This window comes from Ranitomeya imitator, chromosome 4 (assembly GCF_032444005.1).
Source record: "Ranitomeya imitator isolate aRanImi1 chromosome 4, aRanImi1.pri, whole genome shotgun sequence".
Taxonomy (NCBI): Eukaryota; Metazoa; Chordata; class Amphibia; order Anura; family Dendrobatidae; genus Ranitomeya; species Ranitomeya imitator.
The window spans coordinates 575,297,445-575,324,608 of NC_091285.1; the positions used below are offsets into that span (position 1 = coordinate 575,297,445).

General features: G+C 45.6%; 1 protein-coding gene across 1 annotated transcript in view; it reads right to left on the reverse strand.

Annotated features, from left to right (window-relative positions):
• PARP16 (poly(ADP-ribose) polymerase family member 16) overlaps window positions 1-23,364 on the reverse strand; it is a 69,385-nt gene extending 46,021 nt beyond the window's left edge. Inside the window, exons 1-2 of the mRNA XM_069766357.1 lie at window positions 23,283-23,364; window positions 2,014-2,202 (exon numbers count right to left, since the gene is read on the reverse strand). Of these exons, the coding sequence (XP_069622458.1) occupies window positions 2,014-2,166 (153 nt within the window). The 5' untranslated portion in view covers window positions 2,167-2,202; window positions 23,283-23,364. The remainder of the gene's footprint in view (window positions 1-2,013; window positions 2,203-23,282) is intronic.
• Window positions 23,365-27,164: the final 3,800 nt, after the last annotated feature.

The following is a 27,164-nucleotide window of genomic DNA, read 5'->3' on the forward strand; positions in this document are numbered from 1 at the left end:
AATTTTTAAAATGAAAAAAAAAATGACTTATTTTTTCCTAAAATACAAAGAAAATATGTAAATTTTAACTTTAGGCCTTTTAGAGATCATATCATCATCAACTTGCTTAAATGTGCACAAATGTGCAGATCAGGTTACTATGCTAATATATGAATCGCTGAAGAAAATGATATTGTTTATTAACAGGAGGTAACACACTAACCTTATGTACAGACATTTAGTACTTTGATACTATCACCACACACTATTTAGACTCCGTGTTTAATCTATAATAAACTATGTGCTCACTTATTTCAATCATTATACCCAAGAGTAAAAGTATGTCTCAAGGCATCATCAGAGCATTAAGAATATACCGTAAGTGTAACAGCACACAAAATATATAGTTATAATAGTAATAATGTACTGATAACTACAATTTCATTGCATCATACCGATATTACACCTTTCCTCTCAAACCCCCAAAAATAAATATATATCTCGCTACCCTATATCTATAGGAAAAGGTAAACCATGTCCTAAGAATCCTAATATACTATTACTTCAAGGGAGATCTACTATCAGAGGATCAGTAGGACACCGCCACTAACATATCAAGAGTAATAAACAGCAAACTTCAGTCTTGGAGAAATGCAGAGAAGGAAAATCCTTCATTAAAGGGAACCTGTCACCCCCAAAATCGAAGATGAGCTAAGCACACCAGCATCAGGGGCTTATCTACAGCATTCTGGAATGCCGTAGATAAGCCCCCAATGTGTCCTGAAAGATGAGAAAAAGAGGTTAGATTATACTCACCCAGGTCCGGTCCGATGGGCGTCGCGGTCCGGTCCGGGGCCTCCCATCTTCATTCCATGACGTCCTCTTCTTTTCTTCCTGCCGCTGCTCCTACGCAGGTGTACTTTGTCTGTCCTGTTGAGGGCAGAGCAAAGTACTGCAGTGCGCAGGCGCTGGGCCTCTCTGACCTTTCCCGGCGCCTGCGCACTGCAGTACTTTGCTCTGCCCTCAACAGGGCAGACAAAGTACGCCTGCACCGGAGCCGCAGCATGAAGACAAGAAGAGGACGTCATCGTAAGAAGATGGGAGGCCCCGGACCGCGACGCCCTTCGGACCGGACCACAGCGGGACCGCCCCTGGGTGAGTATAATCTAACTTATTTTTCTCATCTTTCAGGATACATCGGGGGGCTTATCTACAGAATTACAGAATGCTGTAGATAAGCCCCTGATGCCGGTGGGCTTAGCTCATCTTCGATTTTGGGGACAGGTTCCCTTTAAGACCATGAGGGCTACGACTTCTTAATCCATATATCCATCTACACTCCTCTTGGAGGAGCATTCTATCAAGATTACCCTTTTGGGGACCCAGGGTAAGGTGTCTTAATTCCCCATATTTTCAACTCCAGGGGGTCATTAGTATGTACATTCCTCATATGTGACGATAAGGGTGTCTCAGTCTTGTTATTAATATGTTTAGAGACTCAGCTCCTGTATCGTTTTCCCACATACACTACCCTTTGGTCTTACAATTTATATTGTCCATAATGTAGTCTTTCTTATTATTGATGGGGTTAAGGAATTCCCTACCATTTGGGGGGGTACGGGACCCACATGGGTAGGATCCCTCCTTCTCTCTCCTACCTCCTGTATCAAGGCCTCTTTGGTGTAAAATAATGTGTGAGGAAACTCCTAAGGTTTTTCCCCCTACGATAGGTGATAGAGGGATATCCTCCAACTACATCTTATCAGTTCTCAAAATAGGCCAGTATCTTTTTAATCTGTTAATAGTCATTTTGACCACTGGTGCCCAAACTTTTCCATGCCACTGTATATATACACATATATATAAACAACAAAGAGAATCATTTTTGACACGTATAAAAAAAAGATACACTGCAGGTGTACTTGTACATGTTTAAGATATGAGGTGATCTTTAAAAAAACTACCATAGATAATTCAAAAACTAATAGCTATTTAATGGCTGACAATGGAAAAATTCACGGATAATTTACTCACCAAGGCATCAAAATCTTTGTATTGGTCAGTGGCATAGAAGGCAGGAAATGGTCTTAGAACGGAGTCTCTCTTGTAGCTTCGGAGAGCAGATACAAAGAGGCTGCATTTCAGATCTGCTGCTAGTGGATCCCGAGCGATGATCCGCTCTACCATTGCTTTACTCCAAGTTCAGGAGGCACAAAAATTCTTCTGTGGACAAAATAGAGAATGTCATTTATGAGATGACGAACAATCACGGTGAGGTTCTCTAAAATACATACAGTAATAATAATATATAATAATATATATAAAGTTATAAGCAGATGTGTTGAAAAAATACTGCAAAATAAGAATGCTCACAATAGAAGTGTTAATAGTTTATCATCAATTAAAAAATACCATATTTTATACACAAATTAAATACACACTGCTCCAAAAAAGGAAACACTAAAATATCACATCCTAGATATCACAGAATGAAATATTCCAGATGCAAATCTTTATTGATTACCGTATTTTTCGGACTATAAGACTTTGGAGGAAAGTGGGGGGTGCATCTAAGGCCTCTTTCACACTTCTGTCTTTGTAGTTCCGTCGAGATACCTCGTTTTTTGAGAAAACAGGATCCTGCAAAAAAATTAGCAGGATCCAGCATTTTCTCGTAGACTTGTATTAGTGACGTATCGCGACAGATGGCCACACGTTTCGTCCGTCGTGCACTGGATCCTGCGGAATTTGACGGCCCGTCTTTTCCAAAAAACGTTCCATGAAACGTTTTTTGTCTGCAGTGGGAAAACGTTCCCTGACGCCTCCTGCGGCATATGTCATTCCACAGAATGGAAGCCTATGGACACTGGCTCCTGCGCACAATGTGAAACGCAGGAATCCAGTGACGGATGCAGTTTTTACTCTCTCTCTCTGGAAATTTCTCCATTGAAATTCAGGCAACAATGGTGAGCAGTGAATATTCTGGCAGCTGACCTCGATGTGTGAGGGCGCATGGCAGTGACGTCATGTGCTGCTACATGCTGAAATCAGCTGCTGGCATCAGTACATGACGCTGGGCTGCGAGGGAGCAGAGTGAAGGTGAGTGGAATTATTTATTTTTTATGTGTGCAGTGTGATGGGGGCCATATATTCCATGAAGGGGGTCATGTATAACATGATAGGGATGGTGGCCATGTATACTAGGATGGGGATGAGAGGGCCATGTAGAGCGGGATGGGAATGAGGGGGCCATGCATACCAGGAAGGGAATGGGGGGCATATATACCAAGATGGGGATGAGCCGACCATGTATACCAGGATGGGGATCATATATACCTGGATGGGGACATAAAAAGCAGGATGGGGGGGATATATACCAGGATCGGGGATTTAATTACAAAATTGGGGGACATTACTCCTAGAACAGTGTCAGAAGGAGACCCCCTATAACAGTGCGTCATGCTGCGTTTTTGCACTTTATCATTTTTTTTTATAGGTAAAAAAAAAAGGCAAAAATGCTGAAAGAATTGCCATGCTTCAGATTTTAAAAATGCTGCTATTTTCCTAATCATCAGGGGAAAAACAAAAAAACAAGCTGAAACATGTCCGAGCTACGATTCAAAACGACCCATACAAGTCTATGAGTCAGGTCAACAGACTGATGGCATCTGTGAACTGTCTGTGTCTGTATTTAAAGGAAACCTGTCACAGAAAAAATGCTATTAAAGGGACACTGTCACCTGAATTTGGAGGGAACAATCTTCAGCCATGGAGGCGGGGTTTTTGGGTGTTTGATTCACCCTTTCCTTACCCGCTGGCTGCATGCTGGCTGCAATATTGATTACCTTGTGCAGGCATGTACTATGGAGGACAGAGAATGAACTTCAATCCAACATTGCAAGGAAGATTGTTCCCTCCAAATTCAGGTGACAGAGTCCCTTTAACCTGCAGGTTAATAGAATTACTAATCTGTCTGGCGCCTGCACGTAGCCGAACGCTGTAACTGCACCCCCGGCCCTGACTGACAGCTGGACCCAGTGTAGAGCCAGTGATGGCGCGGCTACAGCGGCCACTCTGTATACTCAGAAACAGTGACTGAACCCGCCCCAGTGACTAAAACTCGAATGCTGCAGGGGGGAATAAAGTTCATTTTCTCCCCGCAGCGTTAGTTTAAATGAAGGCGCCGGGCAGCATAATAACGATATTAACCTGCAGATTAACCCCATACCTGCAAGTTAGTAGTGTTTTTTTTTTGTGACAGGGTGGTCGGTGACGTGGCGGCAGCTCGGGTGGTCGGTGACGTGGCGGCAGCTTGGGTGGTCGGTGACATGGCGGCAGCTTGGGTGGTCGGTGACGTGGCGGCGGCTCGGGTGGTCGGTGACGTAGCGGCGGCTCGGGTGGTCGGTGACGAGGCGGCAGCTCGGGCGGTTGGTGAGGCGGCGGAATGGTTATTGCAGGCTGTAGGCTTTCCTGAAGAGATGGGTTTTCAGGTTCCGTCTGAAGGATTCGTGGGTGGTGGATAATCGGACGTGTTGAGGTGTGGAATTCCAGAGGATGAGGGATATTCGGGAGAAATCTTGGAGGCGGTTGTGTGAGGAATGAATAAGTGTGGAGGAAAGTAGGAGGTCTTGGGAGGATCGAAGATTACGTGAGGGAAGATAGTGGGAGATTAGTTCAGTGATATAGGGAGGGGATAGGTTGTGGATGGCTTTGTAGATCAGTGTTAGTAGTTTGAACTGGATTCGTTGGGGAATTGGGAGCCAGTGGAGGGATTTGCAGAGGGGTGAAGCAGGGGAGTAGCGAGGAGAGAAGTGGATTAGCCGAGCAGCAGAGTTGAGGACAGACTGGAGTGGTGCAAGGGAGTTAGCGGGGAGGCTACAGAGGAGGGTGTTGCAGTAATCGAGGCGGGAGATGAGGGCATGCACAAGAGTTTTAGTGGGCTGAGGAAGGGACAGATTCTGGCAATATTTTTGAGTTAGAGTTGACAGGAGGTGGCAAGAGTTTGGACGTGCGGTTTGAAGGACAGGGCAGCAGATTTAAGGTGCGGGAGAGAGCGTGATGCCGTTTACTATAATCATACCTCCCAACCGTCCCAGATCCAGCGGGACTGTCCTGATTTTGACAGTCAGCCCCGCGATCCCAGGCGGGACATTAATTGTCCCGCACTGGTTGGGAGGTATGTGATATCACCCGGTCAGCTGAGAGCTCCGAGTCCCTGCACCCGGCCCGCACAGCAGCAAACCACATGATGGCTGCTCTGTGCGCACAGGACCTGTGATGAGATCACAGGATGGGAGGAGTCAGGGGTCACATGATCGGGAGGACATCCTTGTACAGGACTCTGCTGGTTGCCATGGGCGCCAGAGGAGGGTAAGTGTATGTGTGTGGTGTGAGGTCAGGAGGTGTTTACAGTGTGGATGTAGCAGAGCCGTGTGTGTATGAGGTGTACGGAGCGCAGCCGCGTGTGTACGAGGTGTACGGAGCGCAGCCGCGTGTGTACGAGGTGTACGGAGCGCAGCCGCGTGTGTACGAGGTGTACGGAGCGCAGCCGCGTGTGTACGAGGTGTACGGAGCACAGCCGCGTGTGTACGAGGTGTACGGAGCGCAGCCGCGTGTGTACGAGGTGTACGGAGCGCAGCCGCATCATGTGGGGTCATTATACAGTATGGAGCATCATGTGCGGTCATTATACAGTATGGAGCATCATGTGTAGCCAATATACAGTATGGAGCATCATGTGTGGCTACTATACATTATGGAGCATCATGTTTGGTCATTATACAGTATGAAGCATCATGTGGGGTCATTATACAGTATGGAGCATCATGTGCGGTCATTATGCAGTATGGAGCATCATGTGCGGCTATTGTACAGTATGGAGCATCATGTGCGGCCATTATACAGTATGGAGCATCATGTGCGGCCATTATACAGTATGGAGCATCATATGCGGTCATTATACAGTATGAAGCATCATGTGCGGCCAATATACAGTATGGAGCATCATGTGCGGTCATTATACAGTATGGAGCATCATGTGTGGCCATTATACAGTATGGAGCATCATGTGCGGTCATTATACAGTATGGAGCACTGTGCGGCCATTATACAGTATGGAGCATCATATGCGGTCATTATACAGTATGGAGCATCATGTGCGGAGCATCATGTGTGGCCATTATACAGTATGGAGCACTGTGCGGCCATTATACAGTATGGAGCATCATATGCGGTCATTATGCAGTATGGAGCATCATGTGCGGTCATTATACAGTATGGAGCATCATGTGGGGTCATATATTATGGAGCATCATGTGCGATCATTATACAGTATGGAGCATCATGTGCGGTCATTATACAGTATGGAGCATCATGTGCAGCCAATATACAGTATGGAGCATCATGTGTGGCTACTATACATTATGGAGCATCATGTGTGGTCATTATACAGTATGGAGCATCATGTGCGGCTATTATACAGTATGGAGCATCATGTGCGGCTATTATACAGTATGGAGCATCATATGCGGTCATTATACAGTATTGCGCATCATGTGTGGCCATTATACAGTATGGAGCACTGTGTGGCCATATTTTTTTGTTTATAATTATTCTTTATGAACAGTGTGATCAGCAGTGCTAAATGGGTGTGGCTGGGAGGTGAATATGGGTGTGGCTAGTGAATGGGTGTGGCCAGAGGTGTGGCTAGTGAATGGGTGTGACCAGAGGTGTGGCCTAAAATTTGCCGCGGCGCGCAAACTTTGTCCCTCTTTCCCAGCTTCAAAAGTTGGGAGGTATGTATAATAGATAGATCAGGTAGCGGGGATACGCAGGATGGGGGAAAGATGATGAGTTGAGAGAGTTGAAAATCCCATAATTTTCTGAAGGCAAGCCACATCCCATGACCAGCCCTGTTATAAGTCACCGGAGGTATGTGGGCGTGACTTGTGTTAATAAAAGCAAATACCGAATTGTGATCAGTGTCAGTCCTGGGAGACAGTGCGCTATGGTTCTGTATTGTTACTATCCCCCCAAAAGAAGAGCTCCCCTTCATAAGAGACAGAGTCAACCGTAAGACATAAGATTTAATTCAATTCTGCTGTTTATCCTTTTTAAGTAATTACTTATATTGTATTGTTTTGTTCAATTTGTAACATATTTACATATTGTTAAAAACACTTCCTACTTTTTGGATTAAACATATAAAAATGTAATAGCTTTGTTCCTTTTGCTCTATAAACCGCATCCCTGAAGCAAGAAGCTATCTGTAAAGGGTGTCTATTTGGCCTGTATAAAACGACTGGTGATGGCACCTAGTTCCTTTTGTTATTATGGAGTTGGCAGTGACCATACCAGGGTATGTACAGTATATATTCCATGTATTGGAATCGAAGGTGTATATACTATTCATTCACTGTGAGTTCTCCCACAAATGACCTAGTAGTTAAAACAGCTGCGGCATCGTCCATTAGTCGTTAGTCAATTGTGTAATTGCCTTGGTGATTGAAGGCAGTGGAGTACTGGTATCCTTGACAAATTGGTGGTGGCGGAGGAATCCAGGGCTCTGGGGTCGGAGTCGTGGCATCGGAGTCGGAGCCCATTTTGGTGGAGTCGCAGTCATGGAAATTGAGTTGGAGGTATGGCTTACCGAATCCATAGCCCTGGCAGGGCTGTGGAGTCGGAGTCATGGAGTCGGAGCCCATTTTGGTGGAGTCGGAGTCATGTAAATGGAGGAATCAGAGTCGGCGGTTTGGAGAACCGACTCCACAGCCCTGGTGGAATCTGCTTGATCTCTCCGGTGTTCTCCTTAACAAATTGGTGGCAGCAGTGGGATCTGCGTGATTCCCCATTGGTTCCTTGACAGATGATATTCGAATGCAGTTTGAGGTTTCACACACACCCATAGACTTGTATGGGTGTACGTGATCCAATCATCAGATGCACTCATGGCATGAGAATAAAAATCGCAGATCTTCATTGCTCCATAGTGTAACATTAACATAGTAACATAGTAACATAGTTAGTAAGGCCGAAAAAAGACATTTGTCCATCCAGTTCAGCCTATATTCCATCATAATAAATACCCAGATCTACGTCCTTCTACAGAACCTAATAATTGTATGATACAATATTGTTCTGCTCCAGGAAGACATCCAGGCCTCTCTTGAACCCCTCGACTGAGTTCGCCATCACCACCTCCTCAGGCAAGCAATTCCAGATTCTCACTGCCCTAACAGTAAAGAATCCTCTTCTATGTTGGTGGAAAAACCTTCTCTCCTCCAGACGCAAAGAATGCCCCCTTGTGCCCGTCACCTTCCTTGGTATAAACAGATCCTCAGCGAGATATTTGTATTGTCCCCTTATATACTTATACATGGTTATTAGATCGCCCCTCAGTCGTCTTTTTTCTAGACTAAATAATCCTAATTTCGCTAATCTATCTGGGTATTGTAGTTCTCCCATCCCCTTTATTAATTTTGTTGCCCTCCTTTGTACTCTCTCTAGTTCCATTATATCCTTCCTGAGCACCGGTGCCCAAAACTGGACACAGTACTCCATGTGCGGTCTAACTAGGGATTTGTACAGAGGCAGTATAATGCTCTCATCATGTGTATCCAGACCTCTTTTAATGCACCCCATGATCCTGTTTGCCTTGGCAGCTGCTGCCTGGCACTGGCTGCTCCAGGTAAGTTTATCATTAACTAGGATCCCCAAGTCCTTCTCCCTGTCAGATTTACCCAGTGGTTTCCCGTTCAGTGTGTAATGGTGATATTGATTCCCTCTTCCCATGTGTATAACCTTACATTTATCATTGTTAAACCTCATCTGCCACCTTTCAGCCCAAGTTTCCAACTTATCCAGATCCATCTGTAGCAGAATACTATCTTCTCTTGTATTAACTGCTTTACATAGTTTTGTATCATCTGCAAATATCGATATTTTACTGTGTAAACCTTCTACCAGATCATTAATGAATATGTTGAAGAGAACAGGTCCCAATACTGACCCCTGCGGTACCCCACTGGTCACAGCGACCCAGTTAGAGACTATACCATTTATAACCACCCTCTGCTTTCTATCACTAAGCCAGTTACTAACCCATTTACACACATTTTCCCCCAGACCAAGCATTCTCATTTTGTGTACCAACCTCTTGTGCGGCACGGTATCAAACGCTTTGGAAAAATCGAGATATACCACGTCCAATGACTCACCGTGGTCCAGCCTATAGCTTACCTCTTCATAAAAACTGATTAGATTGGTTTGACAGGAGCGATTTCTCATAAACCCATGCTGATATGGAGTTAAACAGTTATTCTCATTGAGATAATCCAGAATAACATCCCTCAGAAACCCTTCAAATATTTTACCAACAATAGAGGTTAGACTTACTGGCCTATAATTTCCAGGTTCACTTTTAGAGCCCTTTTTGAATATTGGCACCACATTTGCTATGCGCCAATCCTGCGGAACAGACCCTGTCTCTATAGAGTCCCTAAAAATAAGAAATAATGGTTTATCTATTACATTACTTAGTTCTCTTAGTACTCGTGGGTGTATGCCATCCGGACCCGGAGATTTATCTATTTTAATCTTATTTAGCCGGTTTCGCACCTCTTCTTGGGTTAGATTGGTGACCCTTAATATAGGGTTTTCATTGTTTCTTGGGATTTCACCTAGCATTTCATTTTCCACCGTGAATACCGTGGAGAAGAAGGTGTTTAATATGTTAGCTTTTTCCTCGTCATCTACAACCATTCTTTCCTCACTATTTTTTAAGGGGCCTACATTTTCAGTTTTTATTCTTTTACTATTGATATAGTTGAAGAACAGTTTGGGATTAGTTTTACTCTCCTTAGCAATGTGCTTCTCTGTTTCCTTTTTGGCAGCTTTAATTAGTTTTTTAGATAAAGTATTTTTCTCCCTATAGTTTTTTAGAGCTTCAATGGTGCCATCCTGCTTTAGTAGTGCAAATGCTTTCTTTTTACTGTTAATTGCCTGTCTTACTTCTTTGTTTAGCCACATTGGGTTTTTCCTATTTCTAGTCCTTTTATTCCCACAAGGTATAAACCGCTTACACTGCCTATTTAGGATGTTCTTAAACATTTCCCATTTATTATCTGTATTCTCATTTTTGAGGATATTGTCCCAGTCTACCAGATTAAGGGCATCTCTAAGCTGTTCAAACTTTGCCTTCCTAAAGTTCAATGTTTTTGTGACTCCCTGACAAGTCCCTCTAGTGAAAGACAGGTGAAACTGTACAATATTGTGGTCGCTATTTCCTAAATGCCCAACCACCTGCAGATTTGTTATTCTGTCAGGTCTATTAGATAGTATTAGGTCTAAAAGTGCTGCTCCTCTGGTTGGATTCTGCACCAATTGTGAAAGATAATTTTTCTTGGTTATTAGCAGAAACCTGTTGCCTTTATGGGTTTCACAGGTTTCTGTTTCCCAGTTAATATCCGGGTAGTTAAAGTCCCCCATAACCAGGACCTCATTATGGGTTGCAGCTTCATCTATCTGCTTTAGAAGTAGACTTTCCATGCTTTCTGTTATATTTGGGGGTTTGTAACAGACCCCAATGAGAATTTTGTTACCATTTTTCCCTCCATGAATTTCAACCCATATGGACTCGACATCCTCATTCCCTTCGCTAATATCCTCCCTTAAAGTGGACTTTAGACAAGACTTTACATAGAGACAAACCCCTCCTCCTCTCCGATTTTTACGATCCTTTCTAAACAGACTGTAACCCTGTAAGTTAACTGCCCAGTCATAGCTTTCATCTAACCATGTCTCGGTTATTCCCACTATGTCAAAGTTACCTGTAGATATTTCTGCTTCTAGTTCTTCCATCTTGTTTGTCAGGCTTCTGGCGTTTGCGAGCATGCAGTTTAGAGGATTTTGTTTTGTTCCAATCTCCTCACTGTGGATTGTTTTAGAAATGTTCTTACCTCCCTTCTGAGTATGTTTTCCTGGGTCGTCTTTGTTCGAGTCTAATGTCGAGTCTAACATTGGGCAGAGGGCTATCTGCCAAAACATCATATAGCACTCGGCCATGTTATACAGTCGTGTGAGTGAGCCCTTACAATGTAAGTCTATAGGGACTCGTTCTGACACTCTACAGACTTACACTGTAAAAGCCACTTTCGGCTAACACATAGACCCTAGTGGAATCCGACAGAATTTCTGTCATATGACCCAGAAGAGGTCTGGAGCGATGCTGGAAACTGGAGAAGATTGTGATAGGTGAGCATTTAAAATTACATATAATGTATATTCACACACTTTTAGCCCATAAATATGGGTGTACTTACTTTCAGGCTGGCATGCACGGGAATCTCAATGAAGGTAGTGCTGGAGTACAATGCTGCTGGTTAATAAAGAGGTGCATGCATCATCTTACAACAGCCGCGTATCTCTACCAGACACGTTACTCAAAGGACAAAATTTTGAGACATTTAAAGGTATTTTACGAAATAAAACTGGTGTAAACAGGATGAATGATGTGTAATATCTTTGTTCACATCTGTTTTGGCGATTTTATATGAAGATATCTGGATCTAGATATAGGCGGCACAAGACGTACATTTGAAAACAGAAGATCTTCAGCTTTGATTTTTTTGGAGGTGTCGTGCATCTAACTTTCTACACGGGATAAACTTATACGATTACACAAAAATGATTTTTTTTATGCACTGATATTTGACAGCACGCTCCTGTATCGAGTTCTGAGCGTCATTTTCTGATGTGCAAGATGTCTACTTTTAGAAGCGCTATGGGGGTTAAGTATGTATTTTTTTATTTTAGAATTTATGATTAATCTGTACATGTCATAAAGAATAAAAATTGTCATGGCTACAAAAGATGCATAATACCCCTACCCTGAATAACTGAAATCTGTGCATGTGGGAGTTTACCACTACCTGGATGAGCCCTTTTTAAATGCATTTGTCCCCTTTGTAAAATAAAAATACCAATTGCTCACCTTCCATACTGGCGCCGTTCTCGCGATGTTGGCACCGGGTCTATGTGACATTGTACTGCTGCGTGACCACTGCATCCAACCTGCGGCCGCTAATGGGCTACTCACTTTCCTCAGACGAATGTTGGAAAAATAGAAGTGAGAGAGTACAGCAGCCCAATAGCCACAATGATGCCCGAACCTCAGCAGACCCAGCGCCAACATCGCTGAAACGGCCATATGCAGAAGGTGAGCATCGGTTATTTTTTATTTTACAAGGGGTCTACTTCATTTTATAAAAGGCTTGTCTAGGTAGTGGAAAACCTTTCGTGTCCCAGGCGTGACCTCAATTATTCCCCAAGTAATATGTGACTACTACAAAATATCCACCTTATCAGATGTGGAAAGGGCTGAGGTCACAATTTTGATTATCAGGAGATTTGTGAGTGTTTAGTCTCCGCTCTTACTATATAAAAGGAAAAAGGTCAAAACCATTTCTGTGGTAGAAATCAATGGGGGGAGATTTATGAAATTATTAAACCCCTTCCCGGCCCTTGATGTAGAATTACGTATTACAAACAAGAGGGCACATACAGGTGCTTCTCATTATATTAGAATATCATCAAAAAGTCAATTTATTTCAGTTCTTTAATACAAAAAGTGAAACTCAAATATTAGATAGAGTCATTACAGACAGAGTGATCCATTTCAAGTGTTTATTTCTGTTAATGTTGATGATTTTGGTTTACAGCCAATGAAAACCCAAAAGTCATTATCTCAGTAAATTAGAATACTTTATAACACCAGCTTGAAAAATGATTTTATAATCTGAAATGTTGGCCTACTGAAATGTATGTTCAGTAAATGCACTCAATACTTGGTCGGGGCTCTTTTTTCATCAATTACTGTATTCTGCCACCGATATACGTGGATGAGATGTGTCTGAGGGATGTGATCACAATTCGCTATATAAACAATGGCAGGTAGCGTTACTCACTAACTGTGCCACCAGTCTCTATCAGCCGCGCGTGGTGATCCGGAAGGATGATGCAGTGATATGTTCAACAGGTTTATTTACAGTACCTTGGTGAGAGTGAGGACTGTAGGTTAGAGCTGTTACAGAATCACCAGATAGAGATAATAGAAGCTTCAGGTTAGAGGTAACAAGAGAATCCTTTCTCCAGCTCTGCAGCACATGTGGGATCCAAGATGGCACGGAGTACAAAACAGGAAGAGAAGGAAAAAGATAGGAGGAGCTAAAGACAGAAAGGTGTTGTGGGAAAATTCCATAACAAATATTACAGTGATATAGCAAACGGCCAGTAGATGGCAGCAAAGTATAACAAATGATAGAACCAGGCTTATTAGCACTACATAATGTCCATGTATGGCTGAAAGTCTATCATAATAAACTGAGCAGCACACTCCCCTTCTGAAATCCTTGGATTTCACTACACCATAAGTCTCGAATTGGGAGTGTTCACCAGAAGTGCATGGAGGGATACCTCAACCTGTAAGATAAAAACAACGCATGCAATGCAACAATAACATATTGAATAACAAGTCTAGAACGATTTCTTGAAGTAATCCAAAGGATAACCCATCTTCGGATTGGAGAAGCCGCGCTAGGCCAAACTGTCTCCAACCCATTTGTAATCCAAAGGTTGAAGTTCCTTGAAAGAGTTCCTACTGATTGGATGGATAATCAATCCTCAACCGGTATGAGTAAGATAATCTCTGATATAGGCCTAATGAAAGTTTTGGGGTCACCTTGCTTAGTAACTGTCATTTCTACCTTGCGTACCTTGCCATCGTCACTTGGAAAGGTTTTAGAGATAAGTCCCATAGGCCATGTGCTTCTTTCCTCCTTCTGGTCTTTCATGAGGATAATATTTCCTACTTGTAAATTTGGCTTTACGTGTTGCCATTTTCTTCGTTTTTGGAGAAGTGTCAGGTACTCCTTCTTCCATCTATTCCAGAAACAATTAGCCAGATGTTGCACATATTTCCACCGTCTCTGATATTTGTTACCGGACACAGAGTCTTCAGGCGGGTTAGGAACAGTTCCAAGTTTCTGGGTGATGAGAGTTGCCGGAGTGAGAATTGTAGGAGATTCTGGATCCGTAGATATGGGTACAAGAGGTCTTGAGTTTACTATAGCAGAGACTTCTGCTAAGAAAGTGGTCAAGGTCTCGTGAGTGAGTCTTGAAAGATTTGAGTCCATCAGCATAGATTCCAGTTCCTTGTGAAAAACATTCTGCTGCACATTGCGTATCACAATGAGTTCACTCAGAGGAATGTCTTCTGCAGAGAGAGGCTTATGGCAGATATGCCAACTGTGACAATCAGTGTTACTGTCCTTATTGCGATAGCATTGTACAATGTGTACTAACCTTGCAATGGCACGAACCAGCCTCGTCCATCTTGAGAAGCGATCAAAACGCCGACAGTCCAAGCCAACCTCCTCCTTGAGTTTGGTGATGAAGGTGCTGACATCAGGACGGATCTCTGGGTCGACATCTGGATCCTCAAGGCTGAAGCTGTCTTCAACGGCAGTCTCTTTGCACTGTTCGTGAAGGAACTCCGGTCCTGTCAACCAAGAAGAGCTTGCGAAGGCACCAATAGACACTGGTCTAGTAGCAAGGTCCGCAGGGTTAAGATGGGATGGGACGTGCTGCCATTGCTGGGGTTTGGAGGATTTCCTGATCCTTTCCACTCGGTTACTGACATAGACGTAGAAGCGTTTCGTCTGGTTGTATATGTAGCCCAGAACTACCTTACTGTCTGTGTAGAATTTTGTGTCATCCACGTGAATAGCTAGTTCGCTCTGTATGAAGTCTGCAATCTCTATGGCTAGTACAGCCCCACAGAGCTCGAGTCTGGGTATGGTGTGCTCGGGTTTAGGAGCCAGTTTAGCCTTTCCAAACAGAAATCCAACATGGGCTTCATTATTAGAGTCTACAACCTTCAAGTAAGCGACAGCGGCAATAGCTTCAGTGGAGGCATCAGCGAATACATGAATCTCCTTCCTTTGACTTGTAGTTAGGGATGCTGGAGTGTAACGTGGTATGTGGATCTTATCCAAGGCGCAAAGAGATTCTCTCCATGACTTCCACTTTAGTTGTTTGTCTGCAGGGAGTGGTATATCCCAGTCCTTAATGTACTCTGAGAGTTGTCTCAGCAGGAGCTTGCCTTGTATAGTCAGGGGTGCGACAAACCCAAGTGGATCATATAGACTGTTCACCACTGACAGAACCCCACGCTTAGTAAATGGTTTTTCTGCACCACTAACCTGAAAGCTGAAGGAGTCATTTAGCAAGTTCCACCTCAGGCCTAGACTTCTCTGTACTGGTGGATTGTCTGAGCCTGGGTTCAAGTCCCTAAATTCTGCGGCATGATCATTAGGGTGAAAGGCCTTCATGACAACAGAACTATTGGAGGCAATTTTATGCAATCTTAAATGAGCTTTAGAAAGCATACCTTGTGTCCGTTGGAGCAGATCTATGGCTTCCTCCACTGTAGGAAGGGATTTAAGACCGTCGTCCACGTAGAAGTCCTTTTCAACGAACTGTTGAGCATCCTTCCCGAACTCTGCTGCACCATCGGAGGCGGTCCTACGTAGGCCGTAGGTGGCGACTGCAGGAGAAGGACTGTTTCCGAAAACGTGCACCTTCATGCGGTATTCGATCATTTCCTTGTTGGTGTCGTTGTCTCGGTGCCATAGAAAACGGAGATAATTTCTGTGATCTTGTTGCACGATGAAACAATGGAACATTTGTTCGATGTCGGCGGTAATGGCGACCGGTTCCTTTCTGAATCTCATGAGCACTCCCACCAGGTTATTAGTCAGGTTCGGACCAGTGAGGAGAACGTCATTCAGAGATACGCCGTCATGTTTGGCGCTTGAATCGAACACCACCCTGATTTGTTTCGGCTTTCTTGGATGATACACTCCAAAGGAAGGTAGATACCAGCATTCTCCATCAGCTTGCAATGGTGGAGCTGGCTCTGCGTGATCATTGCGAAATATCTTGTCCATAAAAGCTATGAAATGTTCCTTCATTTCAGGCTTGTTCCTTAATGTTCTCTGCAGTGAGATGAATCTAGATAAGGCCTGTTCTCTGTTGTTAGGAAGCCTGGTCCTTGAAGCCTTGAAGGGTAAGGGAGCAACCCAGCGGTCAGATTCATTTTTGAAGAATCCACTGTCCATGATTTTAAGAAACTCCTTGTCTTCTATGGATAAGGCAACTTTGTTGTCATCTTTTGTTGTGTGAAACACTGTTCTTCTTAAGTCATCACCGTAGGGAGTGGGAATGATGTCAGGCTCCTGGATGGAATCAGAGAACCTCTCTTTCACTTCGTAGTGATGAAGGCATGGCTTAAAGTGAGTAGCGCGACCATTTTGGAGCACATACGTTTTACAGGCGTTGACTTCAGATGCCTTGTGACTCCTATCCAGACATACATCGCCCACGATTACCCAGCCTAGGTCGAGTCTTTGGGCGTATGGAGCATCATCTGGGCCGTTGCATTGTTGGCGTACCTTGTGGACCTTCAGAATGTCCCTTCCGAGTAGGATTAGAATATCAGCATTCATGTCCAGAGGAGGAATTTCATTAGTCAGGTGCCTCAAGTGGCGATGATAAAGTGCGGCTTCCGGAGTGGGAATCTCCTCCCTGTTATCAGGTATCTGGTCACATTCAATTAGGGTTGGCAAAGGTATATGCACGTTTCCCTTGATTGAAGAGACTATGTACCCAGAGGCTCTCCTGCCAGAAGTCTCAATACGACCAGTGCAGGTGTTGAGGGTGTATGGAGTCATTTGTCCCTTTATGTTGAAGATCTCAAAGAATTTGGGCCTTGCTAGAGATCGGTTACTTTGCTCATCTATTATGGCATACATTTTGGAGGCCTTGTCGGGTTGTCCTTCTGGATAGACCTTAATCAGACATACCTTGGCACAGCATTTAGGATCAGTCCCTTCTCCACATACCTCAGTACATGAGGAGGAAACAGCGGTTGCAGTTGGGTCAGGGACCTGTGGCTCCCCGCCATGCTTTTGAGCAGGGTTATATGCTGCAGAAGGTTGTGAGTTGTATGGAGCTGGCGTGGGATGCATGGCTGTGACGTGTTTATCACTGCTGCATTCAGTGCACTTAATGGCGGCCTTACACTCCTTAGCGAGGTGGTCTGAGGAGGTGCAACACTTATAACATATCCCAAGCTCCTTGAGGGTATCTTTACGCTCCTGCAAAGTCCTTGCTCTGAATCCACGGCATTCTTTAAGCGGGTGAGGCCTTTTGTGGATAGGGCACATACGGTTACTGTCCATGACTTTAGGAGCAACATTATTTGTCTTAGTGAAGGCAGGTGTAGTAAGTGGAACGTCAGTCTTTCTCACAGATACTGTGTTCCTTGAATCTCTACGTTTGGCAATGTTATCATACCTTGTAGATGATGATGATGCTGGTGGAGTAGGCTCAGTGAAGTCGAAGCTGGGATCATTCTTCTTCCGAGCTTGGTCACTGATGAACCTGGAAAAATATGAAAAGGGGGGAAAGGACACATTATACTGCCTTTTATACCGTGAGCCGTGGTCTGCCCATTTATCCTGCATGCCGTGTGGCAACTTGGACACTATTGGATTAACGCCATGAGCAGTATCTAGGTAGCTCAGTCCTGAAAGACGTGGGTCTAATTTTGCCAATTCTATTTCCTTTAGCAGGTCGCTCAGATCTTGAAATTTTCTATTGTCCTTGTTAGTTATCTTTGGGAAGGTTTGCAGTCTTTTAAATAAGGCACATTCTATAGCTTCTGAGCTGCCATAGGTTTGTTCCAGTCTCTCCCAGGCTGCAATAAGACCTGCATCTGAATAGTCCACATGAACTGCCCTTATTGTCTTTATGCGCTCTGCTGATTCAGGGCCTAACCAGTTAACAAGCAAATCCAGTTGTTCCTTGCCGGTGAGATTAAGGTCTTGGATCACTGCTTGAAAGGTGGATTTCCAGGCTCTATAATTCTCAGCACGATCATCAAACTTTGAGAGACTAATGTTTATTAACTCCCGGCGAATCATGTATCTGGCGAAGTCAGACATGTCTGATCTCTCGGTCATTGTTGCAGGATGAACTTGTGGTATCCGTAGGGAATGTAAGTTCTCTGGCTTATATGACTGCGACAAATCAGGACGAAATGATGCGGCATAAGGGTTAAACTGCGGTTCAGTCTCTATAGGTTCTGCTGGCTGTGGCCTAAATTGTGAGTCAGTGCTGGAAGTTACCTTGTCCGCAGTAGGTGGCGACATTTCTTGACTTGCGGGCGCATCCGTGTTAGAAACTGGAGGTGGTGCTGGTGCAGATGTTGCATGTCTTAGCACGTAGTCTGAAGTTCGATCAGCTGCGTCTTCCATTTCTTCTGGAATAAGACAGTCCGGATTATCATCTTGTCCCAGTGCTTGTTCAAGGACCTTCAGTTTAGCAAGGGCTGTTGCTTCTTCCTTTTCCGCTTGGAGTATTTTTAATTTCCTTTGAGCTTCCATCTCATTTCTTTGAGCTTCCACTTTGTTTCTTTGAGCTTCCACTTCCACTTCAGCCTCCCTTTTAGCAAAGGAGCTTTTTACTCTAGCTTCCTCTGCAGCTGCACGGATCTCCAGTAGCTTGTCAGACAATGTTGATTTCCTGGAGTGAGATGATCTGGAAGACCGAGCTGTGATTTTGGTCGATGTTGTGCGATGTGACCTAACCTCTTGGAGGTGAGCGATGCGGAGTTCTGCTTTATCCTGGGCATCTCGTACTAATGAGGTCTTTTCTTGGAGAAAAGTTTCCCTTTCAGTTACTTCTGCATGGGCATCTTCCATGTCACAGTTACTCAGGAATGTGATGAACTTTGCAGACAGTCTCTGGTAGCGATCATAGGCGGCAGATAAACTCTTCAATGTGGCTGTTAAACCTGCAGCGTCACTGTGATAGCGTGGAAGAGCTGCTAAATAGTGATCAACTCTGCCCCATAAATGTTCTAGGTTATCATGGAACTCGTCTCTAGTAGTCTCAAAGTTCTCTCTGGCCTTTTGTGTCGGCTTGGTTACACGTTTGGGTCGTACGTCCTGCACTGCAGTAAGTGTGGACTCTGCTCCTGCAGCATCTATGGTGTCGGGAACATGATGTGCTTCACTTGCAGATGGGTCCATGGTGCCCTTTGTGGACATGTTTTAGATAAGATGGCGGACGGTTAAGACTTGCTAGCAGACAATGCATATGCACACAGACACTGTAGACTTAGGTCTCTTGTTACTATTCTGCCACCGATATACGTGGATGAGATGTGTCTGAGGGATGTGATCACAATTCGCTATATAAACAATGGCAGGTAGCGTTACTCACTAACTGTGCCACCAGTCTCTATCAGCCGCGCGTGGTGATCCGGAAGGATGATGCAGTGATATGTTCAACAGGTTTATTTACAGTACCTTGGTGAGAGTGAGGACTGTAGGTTAGAGCTGTTACAGAATCACCAGATAGAGATAATAGAAGCTTCAGGTTAGAGGTAACAAGAGAATCCTTTCTCCAGCTCTGCAGCACATGTGGGATCCAAGATGGCACGGAGTACAAAAACAGGAAGAGAAGGAAAAAGATAGGAGGAGCTAAAGACAGAAAGGTGTTGTGGGAAAATTCCATAACAAATATTACAGTGATATAGCAAACGGCCAGTAGATGGCAGCAAAGTATAACAAATTATAGAACCAGGCTTATTAGCGCTACATAATGTCCATGTATGGCTGAAAGTCTATCATAATAAACTGAGCAGCACATACTGCATCAATGCGGCGTGGCATGGAGGCGATCAGCCTGTGGCACTGCTGAGGTGTTATGGAAGCCCAGGTTGCTTTGATAGCAGCCTTCAGCTCGTCTGCATTGTTGGGTCTGGTGTCTTTCATCTTCCTCTTGACAATACCCATAGATTCTCTATGGGGTTAAGGTGAGGTGAGTTTGCTGCCAACCAAGCACAGTGATACTGTTGTTTTTAATCCAGGTGTTGGTACTTTTGGCAGTGTGGACAGGTGCGAAGTCCTGCTGGAGAATGAAAGTTCCATCTCCAAAAAGCTCGTCGGCAGAGGGAAGCATGAAGTGCTCTAAAATTTCCTGGTAGACGGCTGCGCTGACTTTGGTCTTGATAAAACACAGTGGACCTACACCAGCAGATGACATGGCTCCCCAAACCATCACTGATTGTGGAAACTTCACACTAGACCTCAAGCAGCTTGGATTGTGGCCTCTCCACTCCTCCTCCAGACTCTGGGACCTTGATTTCCAAATGAAATGCAAACTTTACTTTCATCTGAAAACAACACCTTGGACCACTGAGCAGCAGTCCAGTTCTTTTTCTCCTTGGCCCAGGTAAGACCCTTCTGGTGGTGTCTATTGGTCATGAGTGGCTTGACACGAGGAATGCGACACTTGTAGCCCATGTCCTGGGTATGTCTGTATGCGGTGGCTCTTGAAGCAATGACTCCAGCAGCAGTCCACTCCCTGTGAATCTCCCCCAAATTTTTGAATGGCCTTTTTTAAGAGTCCTTTCAAGGCTGCGGTTATCCCGGTTGCTTGTGCACCTTTTTCTACAACACTTTTTCCTTCCACTTAACTTTCCATTAATATGCTTGGATACAGCACTCTGTGAGCAGTCAGCTTCTTTAGCAATGACCTTTTGTGGCTTCCCCTCCTTGTGAAGTGTGTCAGTGACTGCCTTCTGGACATCTGTCAAGTCAGCTGTCTTCCCCATGAGTGTGAAGCCTACTGAAACAGAATAAGGGACCTTTTTAAATGCTTAGGAAGCCTTTGCAGGTCTTTTTATTTATTCTAATTTACTGAGATAATGACGTTTGGGTTTTGGCTGTAAGCCATAATCATCAACATTAACAGAAATAAACACTTGAGATAGATTGCTCTGTTTGTAATGACTCTATATCAGACCTGGGCAAGATGCGGCCCGCGGGCCGCATCCGGCCCGCCTGATGATTTTTAACGGCCCGCCAGCTAGCTGTCAGTTCTGACAGCCGCCGCCGGCACCGCTCGGCCAGCCGCCAGATGCTTATGAGGGCTGGCGGCTGGAGTGAAGGCCCCGAGGTCATCCACACGCTGCGCATTGCAGCGCATACAGTTCCTCCATACGGGAGTCCTCCAGGGTCAGGATGTGATTGACACAGCATCAGGAGCCATTAGCTCCTGGCTGTGTCAATCATTCTTGTTTCCGGAGGCAGCATTATGCCACCGGTCACAAGAGGCTGCGCTCCGCATCGGCCCTGTACGTCACGTGCGTACGTCACCTGCGTACGTCACTCCACGGCCGCGCGGGATGCTGCGGTGAAGAAAGTTGCTGGCTGATGGTCTCCATCCTTCGGGTGAGTATCAGCGGTGGTCTCAGCAGTGGCGTATCCAGGGGGCCCCCGGGCGCAGCCGACAGTGCAGCACTATATGGGGGCCATAACATTTGTGCAGCACTATATGGGGGCCAAACTGTTTGTGCTGCTGTATATGGGGCCATAACATTTGTACTGCTGTATATGGGGCCCATACTGTTTGTGCTGCTGTATATGGGGGCCATACTGTTTGTGCTGCTGTATATGGGGCCCATACTGTTTGTGCTGATGTATATGGGGCCCATACTGTTTGGGCTGCTGTATATGGGGCCCATACTGTTTGTGCTGCTGTATATGGGGCCATACTGTTTGTGCTGCTGTATATGGGGCCCATACTGTTTGTGCTGCTGTATATGGGGGCCATACTGTTTGTGCTGCTGTATATGGGGCCCATACTGTTTGTGCTGCTGTATATGGGGCCCATACTGTTTGTGCAGCACTATATGGGGCCATACTGTTTGTGCTGCTGTATATGGGGGCCATACTGTTTGTGCTGCTGTATATGGGGGCCATACTGTTTGTGCTGCTGTATACGGGGCCCATACTGTTTGTGCAGCACTATATGGGGCCATACTGTTTGTGCTGCTGTATATGGGGCCCATACTGTTTGTGCTGCTGTATATGGGGCCCATACTGTTTGTGCTGCTGTATATGGGGGCCATACTGTTTGTGCTGCTGTATATGGGGCCCATACTGTTTGTGCAGCACTATATGGGGCCATACTGTTTGTGCTGCTGTATATGGGGCCATACTGTTTGTGCTGCTGTATATGGGGCCCATACTGTTTGTGCAGCACTATATGGGGCCATACTGTTTGTGCTGCTGTATATGGGGCCCATACTGTTTGTGCTGCAGTATATGGGGCCCATACTGTTTGTGCTGCAGTATATGGGGCCCATAATGTTTGTGCTGCAGTATATGGGGCCATAATGTTTGTGCTGCAGTATATGGGGCCATAATGTTTGTGCAGCACTATATGGTGCAAGTGTCTGTATGGGGCATTGCCCATCATATGTATCATGGAACCCGCCAGCTGTAATGCCCCATGCAGATGGCCTTATTATATATATGTATACTACAGTATTGGGTAAAAATGAGTTAATTATATTAGTCCGGCCCTCTAAAACCATCCAAATTTCTCATGCGGCCCCATGGCAAAATTAATTGCCCACCCCTGCTCTATATAATATATGAGTTTCACTTTTTGTATTGAAGAACTGAAATAAATTAACTTTTTGATGATATTCTAATTTTGCGAAGCACTTGTATCCAAAAGTTGCTTTCTTTTTGCGGCACTTTGCATTGTTACCCATTTAATAAGTGAAAACCCCTTTAAGTCACCAAAGCAATAGTATATAATATTTAAATATAGTGCGTGCGATATTGACGAGATCATATGGTCCTTATGAATCAAGTTTTTTTTTACCGCACAATAAACGTTGTATATAGGAAGCTAATAAACAATGGTGGAATTGAATAGTGAAATTGCAATGACATGGATATTTTTCTACTTTTTCAATGCATGTAGATTTTTGATCCCTTTTTTCGGTATATTATCGGGTGATGTGAATTATGTCATTGCATCCCGCAGCTCATTAAAACAAAAAAAAAGTTGTTTAAACAAGGGCAGTCATTGTCGCCCACAGCAGCCAATCACAGCGCAGCTTATAGGTTCTATAGTGTGAATGCGGAATGAAAGCCGAGCTGTGATTGGCTGCTATGGGAAGTTTTTTCTTCTGGATGTTTTAAGCAATCTGCCCCATTGTGCTCAGTGTTTGGTTTCCTAGATGCAGATACCCTGGTGCCATGCCACTTGTATGAAGCTGCACTGTTGGCCCAGAAAGCAGCCACATGCCGCACACAGGGCCAGCAGCGGCCAGCACCCTGCTCTGTAGGTAGTGACAGCAGGCTGCTCCCCTCTCTCACCTGGGCTCCTTATAGACACAGGACACACCATGCTCACTTCCGCACAGCTGACGTGTCCTCCAGCAATTCAGACTCCTAGCTGTCATCAGCACTGCCTGCCCTGAACAACATAACAGTATGCTGCACAGGCACTGCAAGACATACCTCTAAGGGGGCCTTCGCCGCAAAGCACGCTGGGAGGTGTAGTTTTACTTTCGATCCACACATGTGTGCTGAACAGCTGGACGTAGCTTCTGTCTCTAGCGGAGACCTGTGCAGCTGGAGACTGCAGATCGCCGGAGCGCCCCCTAGTGGTTACTATAGGTAGTGGTCATACTGCTGCCAGCATCTAAAATCATTAGGTCTTCATTCACATATATGAAGGATATCAATAGTGCGTTTATCGATACGGAAGTTTTCACCTCTCCACTGGTTGATCAGTGGGGTCCGACTGTGCTTGCACCGAACAGCAGACCCAGGCACTTTTATTGTCGTTGGAATGGACCACGGTACTAAGTACTCAGCCCCATAGAGAATGGAGTGGTGTTCGGGCGTTTGCCATCCTGTACTATTGTGTAATTGGGATAAAAGTGTCCCGCCTGAGATAACGGTTCTGACAATCGGCGGGTCCCAGCAGTCGGACCACAACCCATTTCGTCAGTTCTCACTTATCCGTGGATAGGTCATAGCTTGTTTTCACTGGACAACTCCTTTAACTACAATTATCCATAAAACTCTTAGGCTATGTGCACACGTTGCGGATTAGGATTAGGAATTTCTGGTGCAGATTCTGCCTCTCCCAGCAGAAAACGCACCTGCGGATTTGTCGCGTTTTTTTGTGCGGTTCCGCAGCGTTTTTTTGTGCGTTTTTGCTGCGGTTTTCTTGCGGATTTGCTGCGATTTTTACCCCTGCGGTTTTCTATAATGGAATGGGTACAAAAACGCTGCAGATTCGCAAAAAAGAAGTGACATGCTACTTCTTTTAAACCGCAGCGTTTCCGCAGCAGATTTTCCACAATGTGTGCACAGCTTTTTTTCTCATTGATTTACATTGTGCTGTAAATCAATTGCGGATCCGCAGCGTTTCTGCACGGAAAAAACACTGCGGATCCGCAGAGAATCCGCAACGTGTGCACATACCCTAAGGGGGTTTTGCAGCCTTTTCAAATTGACTGCCTGTTCTTATGACTGAGCATCAGTATTGTGGGTGGTCTGACCCCCGGCATCTTCCTCTGACGTTATGGCATCGACCCTGACTGGTTTTGGAGCCGGTACGGCGGCCTGATAGATCCAGCTATAAGTATAGTCTAACTACAGGCTGAGTTATGAAAAACTGGTGGGTGTCATGCACTGCAGGACATGAGTACTGCAGTGTATGAGACCAGCGATCAAAGTAAAAAATATCTCGCAGTGGGACTAAGTGAAAAAGCATAGAAAAAGTAAAGTTAAATATGTAAAAAAGTTGAAAAACACAAAAAAGCACACACAAATCAGGAAAACCCATTTCGCCATTAAAATCACAGCCTAAGGGTATGTTTCCACGTTCAAGAAACGCAGCGTTTTTTACGCTGTGTTGAGCCGCAGCGTCAAAAACGCAGCGTCCAGATGTTACAGCATAGTGGAGGGGATTTCATGAAATCCCGTCTCCACTATGCATTAAAAGACGCATGCGGCAGACCCACGAAAACGCATATGGGGCGCGTCTTTTCAGAACGCAGCATGTCCTTACATTGCAGAAACAATGCAAGGACAACGCAGGTGACCTGCCAGTGACCTCAGGTGCAGATTTGGTCAGGATTTCACCTGCATGAAATCCTGACCAAATTCTGATGCAATCCTGATTGTGGACACATACCCTAAGGCTCTTTCACACATCCTGATATTTCCGATATTGGAAAAAACAGTACCGGAAATATCAGTGTCAATACTTGTGGCATACGTGTGGCAACCATGTGTCGCATCAGTATCACACGTACCAGCATCTGGCAATCAGCGGTTCTGTTCGCACTGTTCCCCAATGCTGGGTGATGAAGACGGCTCGCATCACTGTCCCCAGCTCGAGAAGCGATCAGCATGAGCAGGTGACAACTAGCAAGACTGGTTATCGAGGATAGAGGAGTCTCACTCCATTTTTTTAAATTATTTAAATAAATAATTTTTAAAAACAGCGTGGTGTCCCCTACATTTTTGGCAACCAGCCAAGCTAAAGTAGACAGCTGGGGGCTAGTATTCTCAGGATGGTAAGCAGGGGTGGATTATAATGGGGTCAATCTGGGTGGTAGCCCAGGGCCCAGTGGTGTGGGGGGCCCTGGGTTACCGCTCAGATTGCCCGCCGCCATCAGGGCATTACTGCCCTGACTGGCGTATGGGCCCGGTGGTCAGAGGGGGCCCCCATCGGGCCCGTCTCATCTGCTCATCTGGCCCCTACCAGCGCTGCGGCAGTTAAACGCTATTGATTTGCAGGCGCGCTCCCGCCCTTCAATAGTTAACAGCCGCCAGCCAATCGGAGGCTGGCAGCTGACGTCAGCCGCAGCGCGCACGTCGCCGGCGTCTGATGTCATTGTCAGTCGCCGGCAAGTGCCCGCTTCAGCTGCAAGGAGAGAGCTTCGCCGAAGGAGCGCAGACAGGTGAGGAGAACTTTTTTTTTTTTATATTGCGAACGGCAATCGGGGGGCTCGGGCCAGTATGCTGGACACTGGGGGCAGAGATGCTGGACACACTAGGGGCAATATGCTGGACACACTGGGGGCAGGATGCTGGACACACTGGGGGCAATATGCTGGACACACTGGGGCACAATACTGGAGACACTGGGGCAGAATGCTGGAGACACTGGAGGCAATATGCTGGACACACTGAGGGCTGGATGCTGGACACACTGAGGGCTGGATGCTGGACACACTGGGGACAATATGCTGGACACACTGGGGCAGATTGCTGGACACACTAGGGGCAGGATGCTGGACACACTGGGGGCTGGATGCTGGACACATTGGGGGCAGAATGCTGGTCACACTGGGGGCAATATGCTGGAGACACTGGGGCAGATTGCTGGACACACTTGGAGCAATATGCTGGACACACTGGGGCAGATTGCTGGACACACTGGGGGAAGAATGCTGGACACACTGGGGGCAATATGCTGGATATACTGGGGGCAATATGCTGGACACACTGGGAGCAAGATGCTGGACATACTGGGGCAGAATGCTGGACACACTGGGGGCAGAATGCTGGACAAACTGGGGGAAATATGCTGGACACACTGGGGCAGAATGCTGGACACACTGGGGCAATATGCTGGAGACACTGGGGCAGATTGCTGGACACACTGGGGCAATATGCTGGACACACTGGGGGCAATATGCTGGAGACACTGGGGCAGATTGCTGGACACACTAGGGGCAATATGCTGGACACACTGGGGGCAATATGGTGGACACAATGGGGCAGATTGCTGGACACAGTGGGGGCAATATGCTGGACACACTGGGGGAAGCATGCTGGACAAATTGGGGGCAATATGCTGGACACACTGGGGCAATATGCTGGAGATACTGTGGGCAATATGCTGGACACACTCTGGGCAATATGCTAGAGACACAGGGGGCAATATGCTGGATACACTGGGGGCAATATGCTGGACACACTGGGGGCAATATGCTGGAGACACTGGGGGCAGAATGCTGGACACACTGGGAGCAATATGCTGGACACACTAGGGCAGAATGCTGGACACACTGGGGGCAATATTCTGGAGACACTGGGGCAGATTTCTGGACACACTGGGGGCAATATGCTGGACACACTGGGGGCAATATGGTGTACACAATGGGGCAGATTGCTGGACACAGTGGGGGCAATATGCTGGACACACTGGGGGAAGCATGCTGGACAAATTGG